The 19,905-nt window shown below is 41.3% G+C and overlaps 1 protein-coding gene across 4 annotated transcripts in view; it reads right to left on the reverse strand.

Annotated features, from left to right (window-relative positions):
* The window catches only part of KIAA0319 (KIAA0319 ortholog), a 60,168-nt gene extending 40,643 nt beyond the window's left edge, over nucleotides 1–19,525 (reverse strand). For 3 of the 4 annotated variants that reach the window (XM_040058315.2, XM_040058310.2, XM_040058293.2), the window contains exons 1-2: nucleotides 19,422–19,525; nucleotides 6,179–6,343 (exon numbers count right to left, since the gene is read on the reverse strand). In XM_040058315.2, coding sequence (XP_039914249.1) covers nucleotides 6,179–6,227 — 49 coding nt within the window. In that variant the 5' untranslated portion in view covers nucleotides 6,228–6,343; nucleotides 19,422–19,525. The other variant, XM_040058302.2, reaches the window with a different exon arrangement.
* Between the last annotated feature and the right edge of the window lie 380 nt (nucleotides 19,526–19,905).

Consider the following 19,905-nt stretch of genomic DNA (forward strand, 5'->3'; position numbering starts at 1 on the left):
ATGGTATGATGGTTTTGCAGAGCTGGCTGTGTGGGGTAAAAAAAACCATGAAATGAAAACAAATTTTTAAGAAGACTAATGGCTTGCAAATAGGTATAGCTGAACAGGAAGCTGACAAAAAGGATAAAGAGCTTCAAATCCTATTTTTCTGACTGCAGCTACTCCTTCACACAGAGCTAGGATGCTGTCAACTGTTCCACTTTACACTTTCACTCAAAAAAATCTATCCAGGGAAGCATGCACTTAAAACAACCTATCCTGTTCTTACACAGCCCAGACATGAAGTATCCCTATCTGTACCCAGAAGATGCTCAAAATTTCTGCATTTTTTCTTCTGTTACACTGCATATAAACATTTCCTCTATATTCCCTTTTGCCTCCAAGAACATAAGGCCCTGGCAGAGACTCGGAATTGTCATCACTCTTTTCTTTAAGTTGTCTGCACAACTTAGAACAGGGGAGCCAGAAAAAGTCTGGGTTGAAATTACATACAGGACTCAGGCATTCCATTCAACCACTCTGTCTTTTTGCAACTCATATGCATTTAGTTAATCCTATAAATCAGTAAAGAGATGAGAAACAGGCCTTTAAAAAGAGAAAAGAGAAACATGTTTCTGTGCAAATGTGTAATATTAGGTCAGTAACAAATCATTACAATGAATACTTTAGGAAAAGCACTATTAAAGTGTAAAATTAAAATAAGTTTTATTTTTAGTTACAGTCATCTAAGAGGAGAAATTAAAATTGTAATTTTCAAGCTAGAGAGAATTTCCACAGCAGACCTATAGACCCCTGCAAAGCACACTTCATATCCTAAACGATGAAAAAGGCTTATACTCCATCAACTTTGGTAATGCCCTACAGAAGATACTGTCCTCGAAACCAGGAAAGAAGTATCACTGACATGTGAACATTTCAACATGTGAAATGTCAGTGCATTGGTTCCTCTAGCAGTAGCTAACATCGCTGCACACCATGAAAGCATTTTCATTCTTTTACTGCAGGCTGCCCTGAGGTTGTTCGGACTCTGCTGTCTCTCCGGTCTTTAAACACAGATACATATGGGATAACAAAGTACCCTTTTGGGTGTTGGTTAAGGTGCTGACTGAGGAGCAGACATTAAAAAAATGCTCAGTCACATAAAAGCAAATCCTCAACAAAAGCTACCAAGAGTAATCTAGTTACATCTGCAAATAAGGATCTGCAAAGCCTTTATGGTCATTACAACAGTCTTCACACTTCTTTTGTCCAGGATCTGTCAAGGCAACATAATTAGCTCAGTGGGTCTGATGATCTGTCCTAGGGTGACTGTGTATCCCCCAATAGTCTACTGGGTGCAGAGGAGAGGGGAAGCAGAGTTTGTTTTTCCCCAGGAAAAAACTCTGCTCCTCTGAGTGACCTTGAAGCAGGGGAGTTGGAACACTGCAAGACGAAAGAAGCTCTGTTGGTTTTTTTTTTCCCTGGCAGTTAGTTAGTTAGTTTAGTGCTAGCGTATTTAGATGCTGTAGAACAGCTGAAGCTTTTTTGCTTTTTTTTTCCTCTTTTTTTTTTTCCTTCTTTTTTTTTTCTTTTTTTGCCCTCTCCTCGGAACTGCTCCAACCTCTCCGGACTAAGGACCTGGGGGAAGCACCGGGGGCCTCCACAGGGGACCCACCCCACCAAGACCAGCCCTGCACATCTCCTTTTCTCCCAACGCCAGCAGAGACAGAGCAGTAGAGCACAGTGACTATCTTCAAGAGGAGACTTTCGCTTTTTGACTTTCTCTTTTTAAGTTTGTTATCCCTCCGTAAGCAGCACGAAGCTCTTGTCATCGGGTATTGTGCTGGGAGTGCTTTGCCTGTTTAATAAACAGTTTTTTTCCACTTCTCTCTGAGGAAGTCTTTTCCCAAACCGGTTAGGGGAGGGGAGGAGGGCCCCGTGGGAGGGTTTCTCCCAAAATCTGCCTGAAACCACCACATGATCCTTTCCAAGTACTGTTTTCATTCCATGAAGTGTCATTATCCTTGTTTGTCACTGATAAACCAACTAAGTGTTATTTAAAAAGAAAAAAGAAAAAAAGAAAAGAAGAAAAAAAAAAAAAGAAAAAAAAGTAGGGAAAAAAAAAAAAAAAAAAAAAAAAAAAAGGTAGATGCACAGCTGCAACTATTTATTGCTTCCCTCCACAAGGAAATACCAGAACCAGAGGTTCTGGAACCATACCAACAGAGGTACGGAAAATGTGAACTAACCTGGCATACAGCATAACTCACTAAAATCTCAGAGATTGTAATCAGGCACTACACCACCTTGTATCTCTGGAAGGATCTGTGTGAATCAGGACACTAGAACATCTAGGCATGGTAGTATAAGTAACAAAGAATGAATCACGACCCCAGGGCAGTGGTTCCACGGTCATTTCAAAGGCACACCTACTTCTTAAACTGTCCTTTGATACTCCTGGCCTTGGCTTTACATGTTAGACATGTAGGAAGAGAAAGGTATTAATCTTTTTCAAAGTCCAAGACCAGTAGTAGTGAAATATGTTGAAAATTGAGGGTTTGTAATGTGTTTAGAAACACCTTCTGCAAGAGTAAAGAAAAGGACATTAGTGAAGGCTATCAAAGAATCTGGGAGGTAATATAATCTACATTTGTGCTATGTGGACTTGAAAACAGGAGACAAGATGGCACAACACCTGTGACTGCAATTATCTGGTAATGACTATTTATATTTTTGTTGGAGTGGCTAATCTCAAAACAAAACATGTAACACACACACACAAAACCAAGAGTGAACCATGAGAACATTATTCATAATATTTGCAGAAATGCAGTATTTCCAAGGTCTATTTCAAAAGCCAAATTAGAATATGCCCACTCAAGATGAGAGCCAGACTTAATTGCTTCCAAAGTACTGGACTCCCAGCTGCAAAGTAAACTCATGTTTCTGTGCTAGAAAACAATTATCTCCTCTATCTCATAGAGAAAAAATACATTAGAAAAAAAACATTAATTAATGGCCATAATAATTGAAATGTATTTCAATATATGCTGCTTTGATTAATGAATGGATTAAAAAAAAGTGAAATGAGATTATAAGGACTCTAAGGAATTTCTATATTGATAAATTAGGAGGTGCATCCAGAGATTTTGGAAATTAATCACCCAAAATGCATGAGATGTTGAGTGATAGAAGCATGGTACACACTCCTACCTATTGCTACACTCAGCTTAAGCCTCCTGACAGGCATGAACATTAGTCAGTGATGGATATCTGTATCAATTACGTTTATGCGACAAATCTTGGTAGCTGGGGGTGGGGGGAAACAGACTGCTGTAATGTCTTTGTGAGAAGACACCAGAAAATGCCCCATGTCAGGACAGAACCTTTTATAAGACTGACTCTCATAAAAGAGGTCAAGGCTGAGCCAAACAGGGACAGTGGCAACTCCTCTGTGATAAGGTTTTGGAAAGTGGCAAAAAGTCTGGTACAAACACACCAGGCAGGAGAGAGGAGTAAGAAAATGTAGGAAAAGCCATCTTGTGTACAGCAAGGTCACTGAAGAAGGGGTAGGAAGTGCTCCAGTGCCGCTGCAGGGATTCCCCTGCAGCTGTGGTGAAAACCATGGTGAAGCACATTGTCCTGCTTCAGTCCATGGGGATCCACAGTAAAGCAGATACCTACCCCTGCAACACATGGAGGACCCCACCTCAAAGCATGTGGGTAAGTCCTGAAGGAAGTTGTGAACCCTGGAAAAACCCAGGCTGGAGCAGGCTCCTGGCCTGAACCACAACCCAATGAAGAGGAGTCCACACAGAAACACATTTTTGTGCGGCCCCACAGGGGATCCACACTGCAGCAGCCTGTTCCTGAAGGACTTTCATGTGAAAAGGACCTATGGTGGTATAGTTCTTGAAGAATCTGAACCCATGGGAAAGATCCCATGCAGAGACCAGGGTGTGAGGAGAAAGGCGCAACAGAGAGGAAGCATTATGAGCTAATTGCAACCTTCGTTCCCTGGCTCTCTGAGCTGCTCAGGGGAAGAAAGAAGAATTGGGAGTAAAGTTGAATATAGAAAGATGGGAGAAGCGATGGCAAGGTGTTTTTATAGTAGTTCTTACTTCTCATTATCCTGCTCTGCTTAATCGATAATAAATTAAATAAACTTCACTAAGTCAAGTCTCGTCATCTCTTGACTAACTGAAACATGGCCTCCCTGTCTCAATCTCAGTCCACAGAGTTTTTAATCTTATTTTTCTCTCCCACCTTGCTGAGAAAGGGAAGTGATAGAGTGACTTGCTGTGCTCCTGGCAGCCAGCAAAGGTTAACCCACACATTCATTAAAAGCAGTAAAACACTATTAGTCAAAAACTATCATGCCTGATATAAAACTAAATAAACATCACCTAAACAGGACAGAGTAGCCCACCTCCATTTTTTTAATGAACCAGAGCATATTTTTCCACATCCTTCCAACATTATTCATCAGTGAGGCTGTTTCTCTCTTCTCTCAGTGATGGAATGTGAAACCTTTTCTTTCCTATATTAAGTCAGACTTCTCAGTATCTTAAATTAAAACAAGTGTTGAGATAACTTGGGGTTTTTTTTTAAGAAAAGGTAGCCTTTAAAAGCACAAACTCATGGGCAGAAAAAAACCGGCAGAATGAACATCTAGCAAATTCCTGAGTCTCAGTCAATTCACCTTAAAACCTGCACTAAAAAGAAGTCTTTTTGATTTAGAAGAGGTGAGCATTTACTGATACATTGTAGCAAATACATCTTGGAAATTAGCAGGAACCTCCCAATTTAATTAAATATTAATTGTATTAAAAATACTGCTGATTACTGAGATGGAAATAAATACTCACATTTTTACATAAATAATATGATCTATTAGATTATATTATCCTCTAAACACTGTGAGGTGTAGTTGAGATACAGGTAGAGGCTTGAAATACAGCCAGCATCTTGAGAGCAATCGTCTTGCTCTCAGACAAGCCAAGAGAGCACAGCAAATTCGCAACTAAAAACCAGGAACTTTCTATATGCATGTGGAAGATGCTCTAATCTACTAGCAATTAACAGCAGTATCAAAACCATGAAACTGTGACATTCTCTACAGGCAAATTTCAGTATTTACTGCACATTACTGTCTTCTGTTGAAGTTGCTGTGGGTTTTTTTTCTAAAGATACCCTACAGCAAGTACTCAATATCTCATAGGAAAAGATTTTATTTACAAAAGGCATACTGTTCACTACAGCAACAAAAACCAGCTCCATGTTCTGTTCAAAAACTTGGCACAATGAGATCCTCATAGATGAGATCCTCCTTGATGACTACCTCAAACCATCTACAAGCTTGGACATAGTTAATGCCTATCCCCTCAGCTGTAGGCTAATATCCATCCACTTTCATCCAGCTTTTCCAAATTTAGCTGTCAATTTAAGCCTTAGCACATTAAGCAAGTCTCTCCCTCATGAAACAGCCCATTCTGTTGATACTACAAGAGATGAAAGTCAGACAAAGGTGTATTATTTATCTCAATTTCTGCTAATATGGATACTACCAGTACCACCACAGACAGAATTCAAACAATATTTTTTAAGGAAATATACCCCACTACTTCATATACTTTTCTTCAGTTACCATATCAAAACTACCTGCACCAGATTAAGTCTCTCTCTGACAGAGGCAGTATTAACTATCATTCTTCATCTGTCTGGTTATGGAATAAATTACCTGCTCCTGTGGCTGAAGCAGAAACTTACAGGACTTTCCTGTGTTTTTTGAAAGGATAGATAAGTTTGTAGAGAGTATGATGAGGTGAGAGATGTGAACCAATGCACTCATGCTACTCATATATAAACCCCCTTATGATAATTCAGAACAGAAATGTATCTCACAATGCAAGAAACTCATTATTCTTTAATTGCTCTCCTGCAAGCGAAAAAGAGGTAAAACTCTTTGAACTCTCCCACCACCCACTCTTGCCCCATGCATCTCCCCCAAAACAGCTGAAATTGGCTTCAAACATCTACTCACAACTGCCTTCCTCCATTGCAACTTACCAAAGCTTTTTGCACAAGATTTCCCAGCTTTTGCCTTATTCATATTTATTTCACAGCTGTATACACACTCCAGGAGCATTTAATTCACTTGTTCTGTCTGGGTGACTCAGACACAGAAGTAAACTCCTACCTGTTATTGTCCACAGGAACAGGCAGAGAACACCAGGTCCAAACGCCATGCTGCACCAGGAAGGCAGTGACAACTGCTTTTTCAGCCGGTCGTGTGGAAATTGTAAGTCTTAATGCTGGGGTTGTTTTCTAATATTGTTTAGTGCCCTGCTGTGGCCATCAAGCACTGAAACAGACAGCACAGGAAAAAAATAGGTCAGATGTGAGCATTAATTAGAATGTCACAGTAAAAGACAATAGACAGGTGACATGCAGGCTTTATCATTACTTCCTGACTTCTTGATAGATGACATAGTAGATCAGGCACACTGAAGATACAGAACAAATTACCCACCTGGAAATCTCTTTTGTTAGAGATACAAAACATCCCAGAAATATTTGCACTCTTGAGCTTCAGTACCTCAAACCCCACAAATACTCTGCCTGCAGTTATGCAGACCCTGGTTTAGCTGTGACTTTAAACTAGCAGGTACTTTTAACCCAGGAATCATAGACAGCATTGTCCATGCTAAAATCCATGCAGTGTTAAGTCAGCTTTTGAGGCAGTGCTTGCCAGCTATCAAGGCAAGCAGACACTACTCCAGAATTTCTAGGGGAACATTCCTTGTCAGGACACTTAATTCACCAAGCAGGGTATCCTAAGCAACAAACATATGTATGGAATGAATAGTTCAAAGCAACATTACTCATGCAAGACTCATGCAAGGAATACTAGCTTAGCCAAACTCCCCCCACATAAAGGATCCTAAATGGATTCTTGATCAAGAAACACTTCCGTAAACGAAAACACAGGTAGTGGGGTTTTTTCAGCCCTTCTCAAGGCAGTGTCACATGTTCATTACATGGCTTCCATATTTCAGCTGCCTACACCTACATATGATAGAAATGCAAACTGGCTGCTCTTGGCATGTTCCTTGCCACACATAATTTTAAATTATGAAAGACCATCTAGGTTCTTTTCCCTTGCAAAAGGAAAAGTAAGCTAAGACAAGCCAGGGCTGACTGAGCTAGAGCAGAAATCCTAGCAGCTCAGCAGTTGGACTTTTGCTCTCTGAGAAGGGATCCTTTATATGTGGTATGTCTCTAAATCACACGAACCACTGGATCTTGATCTGCAACTTGCACTTCTGTGACTGACCACAGGTTTTCCAAAGCAAGACATGTATTTATCTCAAGACAAAAGGAACCAGATGTTTGTTTTAGATGTTACGAGTTCTATCAACAGCTGAGTGGATCAAATGATGGAGTAAATATTTCCGCATCAGTAATGAACAGCTAGCTCATTATAGAGTATGGCTGCCTCCCTGAGAAAGCCAGATCAGCCAAGTGAACAGGTGGCTTAACCCGATACAGAGTATAAAAACTAAAGAACTAACAAAAAAAATTCAAAGAGAGAAATGGGCCTGAGCTAGCTTCAACCCACATCCCAGGGACAGAGGATGCCCAGTGCCATGATGCTGGGATTATAGAGACCAGTGATGGGAATCATACTGGTATTGAGATAGAATTGCATATTGCCACTGCTACATTTTGCCAAATATAAGGGATAATTGCACTGTGATTTCAGTATACTTTGCATTACTTCACTAAATCAGAAATCTCATATCACAGTAAGTGTCTCCAAATAATTAAATCTGATATGAGATATTGCATGCTCTACACATGGAATATATAAATGAGCCTGGTCAAACAATACTAGACTCTGACATTTTCTCCTCAAGCTTGTGGTACAAACACAATTTTTGCTCAAAACACAAACAAAATGACTACAGAACATGACTAGAGCAAGGACTGTCCCAAGTACAGAAAGATAAGGCTTTGGTCAAGCTCCTGTAAACCTAGGAGGGACTATTACTAACTTTTCAAAAGCCTGATACTTGACTTCTGTGACCTTTGTTCTAACCAGCATAAAACAAAATCCCCTTCCTAAGGCAGCTGCCTTAGTGAAGAGTAAGCTGGTCTCCCAATCTATTCCTATGTTGCATAACCAGAATTATCTCTGATCACAAAAAATAAATTTAAAAAAATCAAACACACAACACTATACTACTTCTAAGATTATGCTATTTTAATATCTGTAATTAGATGTTCTCTCAGGAAGCAATTCCTGACAGGATCCACAAACTATGCTCCTCTGTAGCAAGTTTAGTAAGGCATGACCTGAGAAAGAGCAAAAGGTTGTCTGGGTGCTTCCAGGTACTACTTCTATGATACAAAAATTTCAGCAACAGGGCCATTTTTTGCTGTCTTGCATTACCTTATTGCTCTTCTGTCCTTCCATCAACTATAAACTTATTCTGTTTTGTAGCAGACAAAAAAAGACCAAAAGTTCTTATTTTTTTAAAGCCAAGTCATTCTAAGTATTTCACTTATGCAGCCACTGAAATAGTCACTGAGCAGTGTCAGGGTACAGGATCGTTGGCAACTGAAGAGAAATGAGCACAGGAGGGAAATAGTCCCGAAGGTCCCACAACATGGAATCTTGTCTTTTGATTTCACTGTAAAGGTGAAGCAAATCGAATTATTTAATTTCACACTAAAATAAACTCTATGGAGATTAACACAACCCATCCACGGAATGGCTGAGGTTAGAAGGGACTTCTGGAAGTCTCCTTGTCTACCCTTCATCTCAAGTGGGGCAGCCTGGAGATGGCTCCCAAGGACCATGTCCAGACAGATCCAGTATCTCCAAGGATGCAAACTCCATAACCTTCCTGGACAATGTGCCAGTATATGGTCACCCTCACCACAAGAAAGTCTATTTATCCAGATCTCAGTTATGCAGACAACAATCTCCAGCTGAAAAGAGATGGTTTCTTAAGCCTTTCCTTAAGCTGAATCCAGCAGCATACACTTGCCCATGCACATTTACTCTAATATAATACTCAAAGTGATTGTTTTTATTTGGTGTTTTATTTCAGAACATTCAAACTAAACCAGAGACATGTACAGAGAATACAGTTTTTACAGACTTCACCTTTCAATGGTTTTTGAAATGTTCCTGTGGCTTTTGAGAAAAAAAGAAAAACAGAGGAGCAGAAGTGTGCTATGTTCCTACTAAATATTTCCAACTTATTAGCACAAACCCCAAATACTTCATCCTTGAGGGATAGAAGAGTTATTATTATGGTAAGACTACAATTTCACATACAGCCTTGTTTCACATATTCTTGTTTCTATGGAAATCCTTCTAGACTTGGAAAAGTTGTTAGCCACAGAAAAAATACGGTTTGCAGAAGAACTTACTACTGCACATCAAGGTTTCTGGAATATTGTGCATTTGCGTAGCCTTCATCCATTCCCAGAAACAGCCAAATGGACCAGATGCCTAAGAAAGATTTTTAGTTCTTTAGCCTAAGGAAAAATGCATCAAGCTTGGTATCAGAACATCACAGGGTCAAAATTAACAACAACCAGAGGCAGAAAAATAATTGTTTGTTTTATAGGCCTTTTCCTCTGCAACTTTACAATCTCACTGTCACTGAAAAGAGACAAGTAGCAGCTTCGATTTCCTACAGAACAGTTCCCTGGGGAGTCGACATGATTACTTTTAGCAACACTAAGAAAAACACTGCGAGATGGCGAAAATGACCCAGACTTGTGCAACATTACTTGTCCTGGATTCAGAAACAAAAGTTCTTGAAGGAAACGGTCATGGATTTGTTCTTTTTGTTTGGTTTTTTGTTGATTTGGTGTTTTTTTGTGGGTTTTTTGGTTGGTTTGTTTGCTTTGTTGGGTTTTTTGGGGTTTGGGGTGGTTTTTTCGTTTGTTTTGGGTTGTTCTGGTGGTTTTCTTTTTGGTTTGTTTTTTTAAATTTATATTAAAGAAAATGCAACAAAGCTGTAAAATGCCAGACTTTGGACCACATGTACAAATCTTCATTGAATCCTGATGGGACACACCATGTGAGGATACTGAGAATGCACAAAGCAGCATTGTGCTCTCCCATGCTCCTTTGTGGCTCCACATCTATTGATGTTGAATTTCTACATAATAAAAGAGCTCACATTCACTGCAACACTAGCTTGTGCCTCCTGATATTAGGATCAAGCTCAGACACAAAGCACACCCAGTCACAATTCAGTGCCCAGCTTCTGACCCACAGACGAGAACAAAGCTACCAGACACTGCACGCCTTCTTAAATTGTTAAAACAGTAAACAGTGCTGCAATGTGTGCATGCAGTGCACCTCTTGTCTTCCCCATGATACTTTTTTGTTCCACTCAAGTGCAATTTTTATCACACAAACACAAGACACATTAAACTTTAAGGTGACCAGCCCTGAGATCCCAATAGTTAAAAATGACTAAAGCCATGAGATTAATTTGCTGGCTGAATCTCTATCCTTCACATATAACACAAAGCCTGTTATTTTTACAACAAGACAAGCAGACAGCATTGCTGGTAATTACTTTGGTATTTCTTGGCTCTTAAGGGTTCAAGTCTGACTTGCACCCATAGCTAGAAGAGGGATGGCAGCCTTGAGCAGCAGGTATGGTCAAAACAGGTATGTATTATACATATATTGCTTTACTCTGAAAACTATGTTTTTCTGTTCCAGCTGGCAGCTTTTGGCAGTGCTCTAGCCAACAGGATAAGGGGAAATTCTGAACTAATCTCTCTACACAAACATTTTGACTTCATGATCTTTTAAACATATGCAGTTGCTGATCAGGACCGTAACATCTTTTCATAGATAAGAAATGAAGTGCAACAGATTTCCAAGGAAAGTAATTACCTTTATATTCCTCCTCTCCTCTGCCCCAAATCTCTCTGCATTTTGGTTCACCTTAACTTTAATGCAGTCTCAACTAATTTTCTCCCATAGAGAGAGAAAGGGGTCAGCCAAGGAGAACTGTATTGCCACTTCCTACACATAATTAGGCCAGGGCCATTAGCAGTAAGGACGTGTACAGACTGAATTACCTGTGTTTGGGAATACATTCAAATCCTTCAGCTGCAAAACTGCAAATAGAGCATAAGGTAGTATGCTGGTGCTCCACAAAAGGTGCAGCAGAATCCCTGCATGCCAACAAAATCAGAGACAGGGACAAATGGTGTCATGATGGCAGTCAGAGAACACTGCCAGGCAGCAGAAACATCCAGGAGAATAAGGGCCCTAAACACTAGGCCCAGCTACACTGGCATCGGTGGGAAAGTCAGGCAACAGCTCCTTGCCTCCTTGCCCTTCTGGTCATTAGTACATCTAGGGAACATGCCAAAAACACTGAAACAGCACCTGAAACTCAACTCATAGTAAAGTGAAACCACTATGTCTTGATTTGAAAGACAGGTATCTGCTAGGGAGGGGGAATTCCAATCCCCTCCCTCCAAGTTATTATGATTTAGAAAATTAAAGGAGCTTTTCAGGCAGAGGTATGGGGAAAGGAATAACAGCTCTTTACTAGTAAGTATAACAAGGCAAACAAACAACAACTACTACAGCATTAATAATAAACAGAACCGGGAACCTCGGGAGGCTTTATTTCACAAAGCCTGGGGCAGTCTGAACTCTTGGGTCTCTGAGAGCACCAAGCTGGAACGGTGAATACTCCCAGGCTGGTGGCTAGAGCTGCCAGGGTCCCCAGCAGGCAGGGGGGATGTCCTGGCAAGCAGGGGGTGCAGGGCTACAGAGTAGCAAAAAGAAAAAGCAGTGCTGAAGAAGCCGCGGGACTGCCGGGCGGGGCTGGCCCAGCTCCAGCAGGGCAGGCAGAGGAGCTCAGATCTCCTGGGCGTACAAGCAGATGATGGTAGATTTCCCAGGACCAGACTTCCTGTTGACAGTGGACTTCTCCTGCAGCAAGCAGCAGCCTGGCCATTGTCTCTGATGCCCAGAGCAAGAAGAGTCCCCAGCTCCCCCAGCCCTGTCCTTTTCCTTCCCCAAAACTCCCGTGGTCTTTCCCCCTCCTTTGTGTTGGTCAAGCACCATCTAAGCACCAGTACTTATTCTCTTAGCAACTTACGAGGAAAAAATCCTTAAGAAAAAAACAAAAAAAAAAACAAAAAAAACCAAAAAACCACACACACACACACACACACAAAAAAAAAAACCACCACAAAAAAACCACCCAAACCAAACCAAAACAACAAAAAAAACCAAAAAACAACAACAAAAAAAACCCCCAAAAAACAACAACAACAAAAAAAAAACCACAAAAACCCAAACAACAACAACAACAACAAAACCCACAAACCTAACCCCCAACACCCTATTTTGGAACTGACAGCATTTCCTTTATAAAACAGGCTGGCTGAGTAAATGAACATATTACCATACCTAATCAAAGTGTCTATACATATAAACACACACACACACATATTTGCCAGTATTTCTATTAAATGCAATACAGGACAATCCTTCAGGAAATCCACCTCTTATGATGAATTCAAATTAGTTATTTTATCAGTTATGATATCTGCATTAATACCTGAGACAGTTACTTAATAGCTGAGCATTAACGTTGCGTAAATACTGCAGAAGGAAAGAAAATTACACTTCATGCCAGTAGTACTTGTCCCTAATAACAGAGAGAAAAACTCAGGACATGTGAAGACACTAGGACTTCTAACACTAACACATACTGTATGAACACACATCATCAAAACAGCCACAAGTAAGGCATCTAAATAAAGGGGATAATTTTCAAGCCCTTCAGTAGATGTGGAAGATATTGCATAGTCATCAATGCTTATGACCTGTGCAAAGTCACCTTCTTCTCACACAATTTTCTAACAATAGGTGCCTTTAATTGAAAATAAAACCATGACTTCTGATGGAATGTTATTGCAGCTGCAGGATGTTGTAGTGCGTTTATTTGGTCTATATGGTTTTTCATTTTTATATTGGGTTTTGTAATGTTTCTTCTGTACCCTGGAAACTGTATCACGTCATTTGTCCCAGCTCAGCCGTGCCCATCTTCCCACATGGAATGTAACCCAACTCTGTTCCACTCCCAACTTGTCCCTGATTGGGTAGTGGCTCGTCCCTGCCTCTAGGCCCTGCCCCCTGAATAACCGCCCTGGGATGGAGGCAGGGCAGCCTCTTTTGCACGGGATCAGGACAAGGAAGGAGCTACTGGGCTCTGGACTCTGCAGGGGCAGGACCCCCAAAAATAAAGCCGTGATTTCCCCCCCGGAGCAAAGAGCAGACTCTCTTTCTTTTTGTCTTCGACGGACGTCTGGGTCACTCTAAAGAACAGCCACAGCAGGATACAGCTACAATTGCAAATGTCTCTCTGCTTCATTAAGAGGGTCTCCCACAGGTCTTAGTGAAGGCTGACATTAGACTAGTATTACATCACAACCCTGTATCAATTTCCTCAGTCAGGTCCAGGGCACAAACAGCAAGCTAATGGTGACAAAACAACAAACTGAGTAGATGAATATATTCTGCCAAATTAAACTGGATTTTGTAATTACCACTAGCTCCACTGGTAACCACAGCTCTGTCAACTGCTAAGTGACACCAAACAGCCAGATAGAGAAAAGAGCAGTGCTGCACAGAAACAGCAATTTTATTCTACAAGATTTCAGCAGCCTTCATTACAACTGCCATGGAGAGTGCAAACAATAGTGGAAATCCTAAAGGTGAGAGAGTTACCAGGGGTATATAGGGTCAAGAGCTATTGACAAAGAAGAAAAGAACATTATAAACCCACCAATGAATGGTGGAACTGCTCTTTATTTAAGATATAACTGCTCTTTATATAAGATATAAAACCACTATAATTAATATCAGGATTGACATGTTCCAGGATTGCTACTACTTAATTTTCAATACAGACATCTGCATAGCCCTGAGGTCAGACAGCTCAGCAAGGAGGGAAGGAAGGCTAATCAAAAACTAACTCTTAGGAAAATTAGTAGCACAGAGTGAGATCATTAGACACCTGAGAGCCTTTCTCTCCCCAGGACAGGCCAGACAAATCAAAATATCTCCCTTCAGAAGGCAATCAAACTGTTGGACAACCCCTCTAAACAATCATACTCAGTCTCCATTTGTTTTCCATTTTCACAAGGACATAGAGGAGAGAAAGAACTGGTAAGTGAGGCAATCTTCAAATATGTACTCGACAATGAAAATTAAGCGAGACCCATAAAGGGAGAGCTTGAAGGAACAAGATGATATCTTGTGCCTTACACAGCAAAGAGGCAAGACAAAGCAACGTTGCATCATCCTCTGGATTTTCATCTAGCCTGTCATTAGCCTACCATGAAGGGTAGTTCAGAATCTATCTATCTATCTATCTATCTATCTATCTATCTATCTATCTATCTATCTATACATCTATACATCTATACATCTATCTGTCATCTTCTAGTATTAAACTACCTTTTTTCAGCTGGAAAATAGGTCACAGAAGAAAACTATCCAATGGGTGTTCATAACATCAGTTTTGAGCTTTGGATGGAAAAAACAAAAAGAGATTTAGCAAACTGCCTGCAAAAAAGACACAAACAACTGCAGAGAAGGTGGTAGAAATCTTCTTCAGTTTGCAGAATCCAAATTTGCTACTGTCCAGCTGCTGACTGAAGGCCTGTGTGGCAAAGTTGTGTGGTCTCAGTCGACTGCCTAATTCCTTCAAGTGCCATTCTGGCAGAAAGCAATTACACACAGCATGCTGCACTGCACAGCAGGCTCCAGATAGCTACTGAGGCATCTCCGTGCAGCAGAGGGACAATTTCCAAGCGCAAGTTGATGCTTCTGGAGAAACTTAAGGAAATTAAAAGGAGAGATGGAAGAAAGATTCTCACATGGATAGTTTAAACTGGATCACATAATTGCCCAGAAGACAAGAATGTATTTATTTTGCACTTGCTCAAATTAGTATATTAAAACTACAAAAAGCTTCGCTACAGCATTGAGCTGAAACTAGGAGCAATTTTTTCCACTTATATTCCACATCATCAAATTAAAAGGAAACATTAATTGAATCAAAACACCATTGTTGAATTGCAGTTCTTTGGATTTTGACAAATTTTCTTGAAGTACCATTCCCTGAACTACAGTAATTACTGAAAAAGTCTCAATCTTCAGTAGGAAAAAAAAAAAAAAATCTCTCTCTACTGAAGAGAAAATTGCACAATTTAAACCCACAAGATTCGTAGTTTTCACAGACTGGTCAAGGCTTGAAATACTGCCCTTTTAAAACAAACAAACAAACAAACCCCCAAACTTACTGGGACAAAGCCATGACCACATTTAATTCAGTGCTAGGATTTAGAAGATCTCTTTTATGATAACTTGAACTGTTGCAATTGTTAATGCTGCTATTTAGTATCTAATACTTAAAAAAAAAAAAACCAAAAAAACAAAACAAAAAAAAAAATTAAAGACGTCTCTTCCTGTAGCATGATCTCTACCTAAGAATAAAAGCCAGTATTTGTAGACCGGAAACCAAGTTTGCAAACATACTATGCAGGAACCCCGGACACTAACCTTGGAAGTTCTGAACACAGAGATGATCACACTTCAAAGGAAATTGTAGACACTTTCTATCTTTGAAAGGTAGAGGACAGCTGTCACATAAAACACTGAGATTTCTCAAAAAAAACAAGTTTATAACCTCAGCTAAAGCAACACTAACTACAGAAAGAGTTGTAATAACTTCTGTGTTAATGTCCAGTGTGATTTCCTGCACTTAATAACTACATTTTACTTTGACACTCTAGCACTAATAGCATTTACAACGCAAACACTGTGGAGGAAGACAATGCAAAACTATTACATTAAAATTTGTGTTTTACTGTAGAAGTTCTCTGAACCCATTTCCCTTACATGAGATACAAACTTTCTGATTTATAGCCTTCAGGTGATAAATACTACCTTCATTAATGAACAAAGCACCATAAAGTAGAAGAAACAACAGTCTGACACTTGAAGTCAAATGGATGCACTAGAATTTTAGGTAATGTTTTTTGTATCATGTTATGGTGTGATAAAACCAGACTTAGAAGTGCATCTAATTTATGAAAGCTTTCAAAGATATTCAAAGATTGATTGGCAGAGACTGGATCAAGCAATGTAAGTATTAATTAATCAACAAAATCAATTGACCACTTCTGAGATTAGAGTATTGAACACCCAGTGACTGACTGACATACAATAATAACACACAATGCAGGGTAAAAAGCTTGCATAAGGGGCATGGGTACAACAGCAGATAGGCAGAAAAGCCCAAATCTTCCAGAGGAAGTACATAAATACCCTCTCTATTTGTTTTGCTATTTTATGACCTTCAGGAAAAGAGCTTTAGTGCAGTTGGATACTGCAAATCCATTTCTAGATATGGGGAAGCCTTTTGACCCACATGACCATGTCAAGTTTTTATGTCCATTTTTAGTCTGCTCTTCTGTAGAGAAAAACCTTGCCTGAAAGATTTTTTCACTTATGTGCCCTTTAAGCCACTCATTGATTTCAACCAGAGAAGAACAGATTACCAGAAGGTAATTAAGTTCTCAGGACCTTTGTAAAATAAGCCAGGCCAGAGAAGACAAAACCGCAATTTGAATATCTTTAGGCTCAAACCTCATAAAATATGCCATCCAGTTTCCATAATTGAAAATGGTAGCCTGTGTGTCATGAAATCAGTCCAGCTTGTGGAAAGAGGAAATTACATAGCAAAAATGCAGAGGTACAGGGAAAGACAAAGAAAAAATCCATTTTTGACCTCAAGACACAACTTTACAGAAATTTTCATAACTCTGCTGTTCAGAAAATCACTTGCTTGTAATAAACAGCTAAAGCACACACACACTCCCCTAACATGTAAACTTCTGGAGCCCAATCTCAGATAACTGAGTACAGTTATTTCTCTAAAATCCATCTGTATTTTACTAGGAGAACTCCTTGCAACATGCAAAACAGTTAACAAACTGTACAGAGAACAGATTTATCAAAGAAAATGCATCAGGACAGGAAATAACCTTTGAACTGCCTCTTCATCAAGGCTAACTAGCTGAAAACTGGCATTAGACTAACAACATTCATATTATCTCTAACTGGACTGACTCAGTTCCAATCTGCTCAGTACAAACTCACATCATCCTGAAAAATACTCACTGGCCAACCCCTGGCATCATTCAGGAAGAGATTAGATGCTTAAATGGAAAAGCAACTATATCTGCTGTTAAATTAGATTATAAATTTGTACAGAAAGACACCTGGTGACAGAAATTGAAAGCTAACTGCCTGACAGTAGGAAGAATTTCTCCCCATAGGTACAATATCCATTACAATGTTTTTTGCTTTCTCCACAATCTTGAAATTGGAGACTGCTGGATGTGCAGCACTTGTTCATTGTTCTGCCCTTAATCACCAGTTTTCCATTAAGGATATACATTTAGTACCTAGCACACTAACATGTCAAAACTAGCATAAACAGACCTTTCCCACACACTTTCTTAAAGGAAAGATCTGTAAGCTAAGTTCATACCACTGGTATGTGTGGAAGCCCACAAAATGCCTTCTCCAAAACTACAGAAGGTACAGCCAGAAAGGGTGAGAAAGACTCCACCTGAAACAGATATTGTGTCTTTGCATATGGGTAGGAGAGAGAATAAACAGTTTTTAAAGCATCCCTGATGGAGATTTCACTAGCAGGTTCAGAAACCCGTCCATGGTAACTCCTCCATCTCCATGCCACTGACATTAGCAGCCCACTCAGCATGCATCCAAAACCAATGAGATGAGAGGTCAACTCTATGCAAAGCTGAATATAACTGCAGCATCTCCAGGCCACCAAAACTTTGTCACTTCATGCAGTTCATTAAAATTGACAGAATTACAGCTGATGAAGATGAAGCAGATTAATAGTTGCATGTGTTCTCTGTGGAACCTGAAGTTCTCAGAAGTGTTATGGAATCTCTCCCCCAGCTCTCCACCACAGTATTCCCCTAAGGAAATGGTGGGGAAAACTGGGCACGTAACTCCCGCACACAGCATCTTCCACAGACCACCATGACCATGATTCCACTTATCTTAAATAATGTCAAATCCAGGCTATATTACATTCTCCACTGTCTTGTGCGTAGGGGAAAAGCATCAGCCCAAGAAGCTTGTACACATCACTCTCACCTTACCTGCACACTCAGACCTACAACATACTGAGCAGCTCACCTCCCATCATTTAAGCTACTAAAATGAGCATAGAGAGTATCACGTATTAACTCGGTATCATGCCAGGCTTTTAGAGATTCAAATTTGACTCCATGCAATGCCTAATTGTGAAACATCAGCTGCAATAGTCAAATATTCTCTAACACAAGGATACTTACATGACACTTATATGAAGCAAACATCTCTCAAAATTGTATGGCTGAGTGTTCCTACAGTATAAACAGATAAGGGAGGAACAGAGGGCAAACCAGTTTGCTTTTCATTTTATTTCCTCAGCTATCTGACTATTCTGCAATAGGTGCCTGAAGGGGGATGGATGAAAATGTTTAGCAACCAAATGTATAGCAACCATATAGCAGATAACACCCAAAACTGCAGTGATATAAAAATCACACATAGCACTTCCTCCTGTTTAAGCTCTGTTCTACTGCTCAGAATGCAATCTTACAAAGCATTTCACATACTACACATTAGCACCATTCTCAGCAGACACATAAATACATGTCTGGGCTGTAATAAAACCACACCTTGACAGAATCCTGGAGGGCAGCTTGGTGAGACTAATATTCTTACATTCCTTGGATATATAAATATCAATATACACACATACACAGAGAACAGCATAAAGCTATGATTTCTGATCTCAAATCAGACATAGCTAAATGCTCGTGAACACCTAGGAAATAGCCTATCAAAACGGACCCTTCATACATAAATACTTATTTTTCTACATGTACACAAATAAATACATTTGCCAACTAAACACCAACACATACACACGTTTCCCCAAACCAGCCCACTGTTGTATCTCCCCACGCTCCCGGCCTAACGGGTCTCACAGGAGACACACTTTACTACACGCAGACAGGGGAGTCAAGGAGTGAAGAACTCCCTGGAAGACCGGGTGGCTCATCGCTACCGCTGTCCCACAGCCTTCCAGCCGGGAGTTCCCAGCCGTGCCAGAGCTCCTTCTCCCGGAGCCCGGGCTGCGCCCCGCCGCGAGCCGAGGGCGGCTGCCCAGCGCTCAGCTCGGGGAGCGCCTCACCCGGAGCACCGGCTTCGTCTTCCGCTCCTTTCCCACCCTCGCCCAGGCCGCGGCGGCGATCCCATCTCGTGGCGATCCTACCTAGCCGAGGGCAGGAGCCGGCGCGGCCCCGCCGCCCCTCCCTCGCTCCCTTCCGTGGGTGCTGGGCGCCGGGAGCGGGAGCGGCCGTGGGGCCGGGCCGGGGCGGGCAGGGCGGGAGGTGCCACCGCCTCCTCCTCGCCGCTGCTGACTCAGGAGCAGGCGCCGTCCCTCCACGCCACTCCTGAGGGGCGGCCGCCGCGATCCGCGCAGGATCGCTGCCCCCAGACCCCTCCGGGCACGGACCACCCGCTGCCGCGGGAGCGGGCCGCCCCTGTGGGCAGCCGCCGCCGCCCTGGGCACGGCAGGGGAGGGGTGGGAGGCGGCCCCCGGGCGGGGATGTGGGGTCGGTCCGCCTCCATCCCAAGAGAGAGTGCGGGGGGGGGGGGGGGGGGGGGGGGGGGGGGGCGCTCCTGCCGGCAGCAAGGCTAGGATGTGCCGCGTCTCCATCTTGAGGAGGGGGCGAGCGGGAGGCGTAGCCCCTTCG

This window comes from Hirundo rustica, chromosome 1 (genome assembly GCF_015227805.2).
Source record: "Hirundo rustica isolate bHirRus1 chromosome 1, bHirRus1.pri.v3, whole genome shotgun sequence".
NCBI classification, from domain to species: domain Eukaryota; kingdom Metazoa; phylum Chordata; class Aves; order Passeriformes; family Hirundinidae; genus Hirundo; species Hirundo rustica.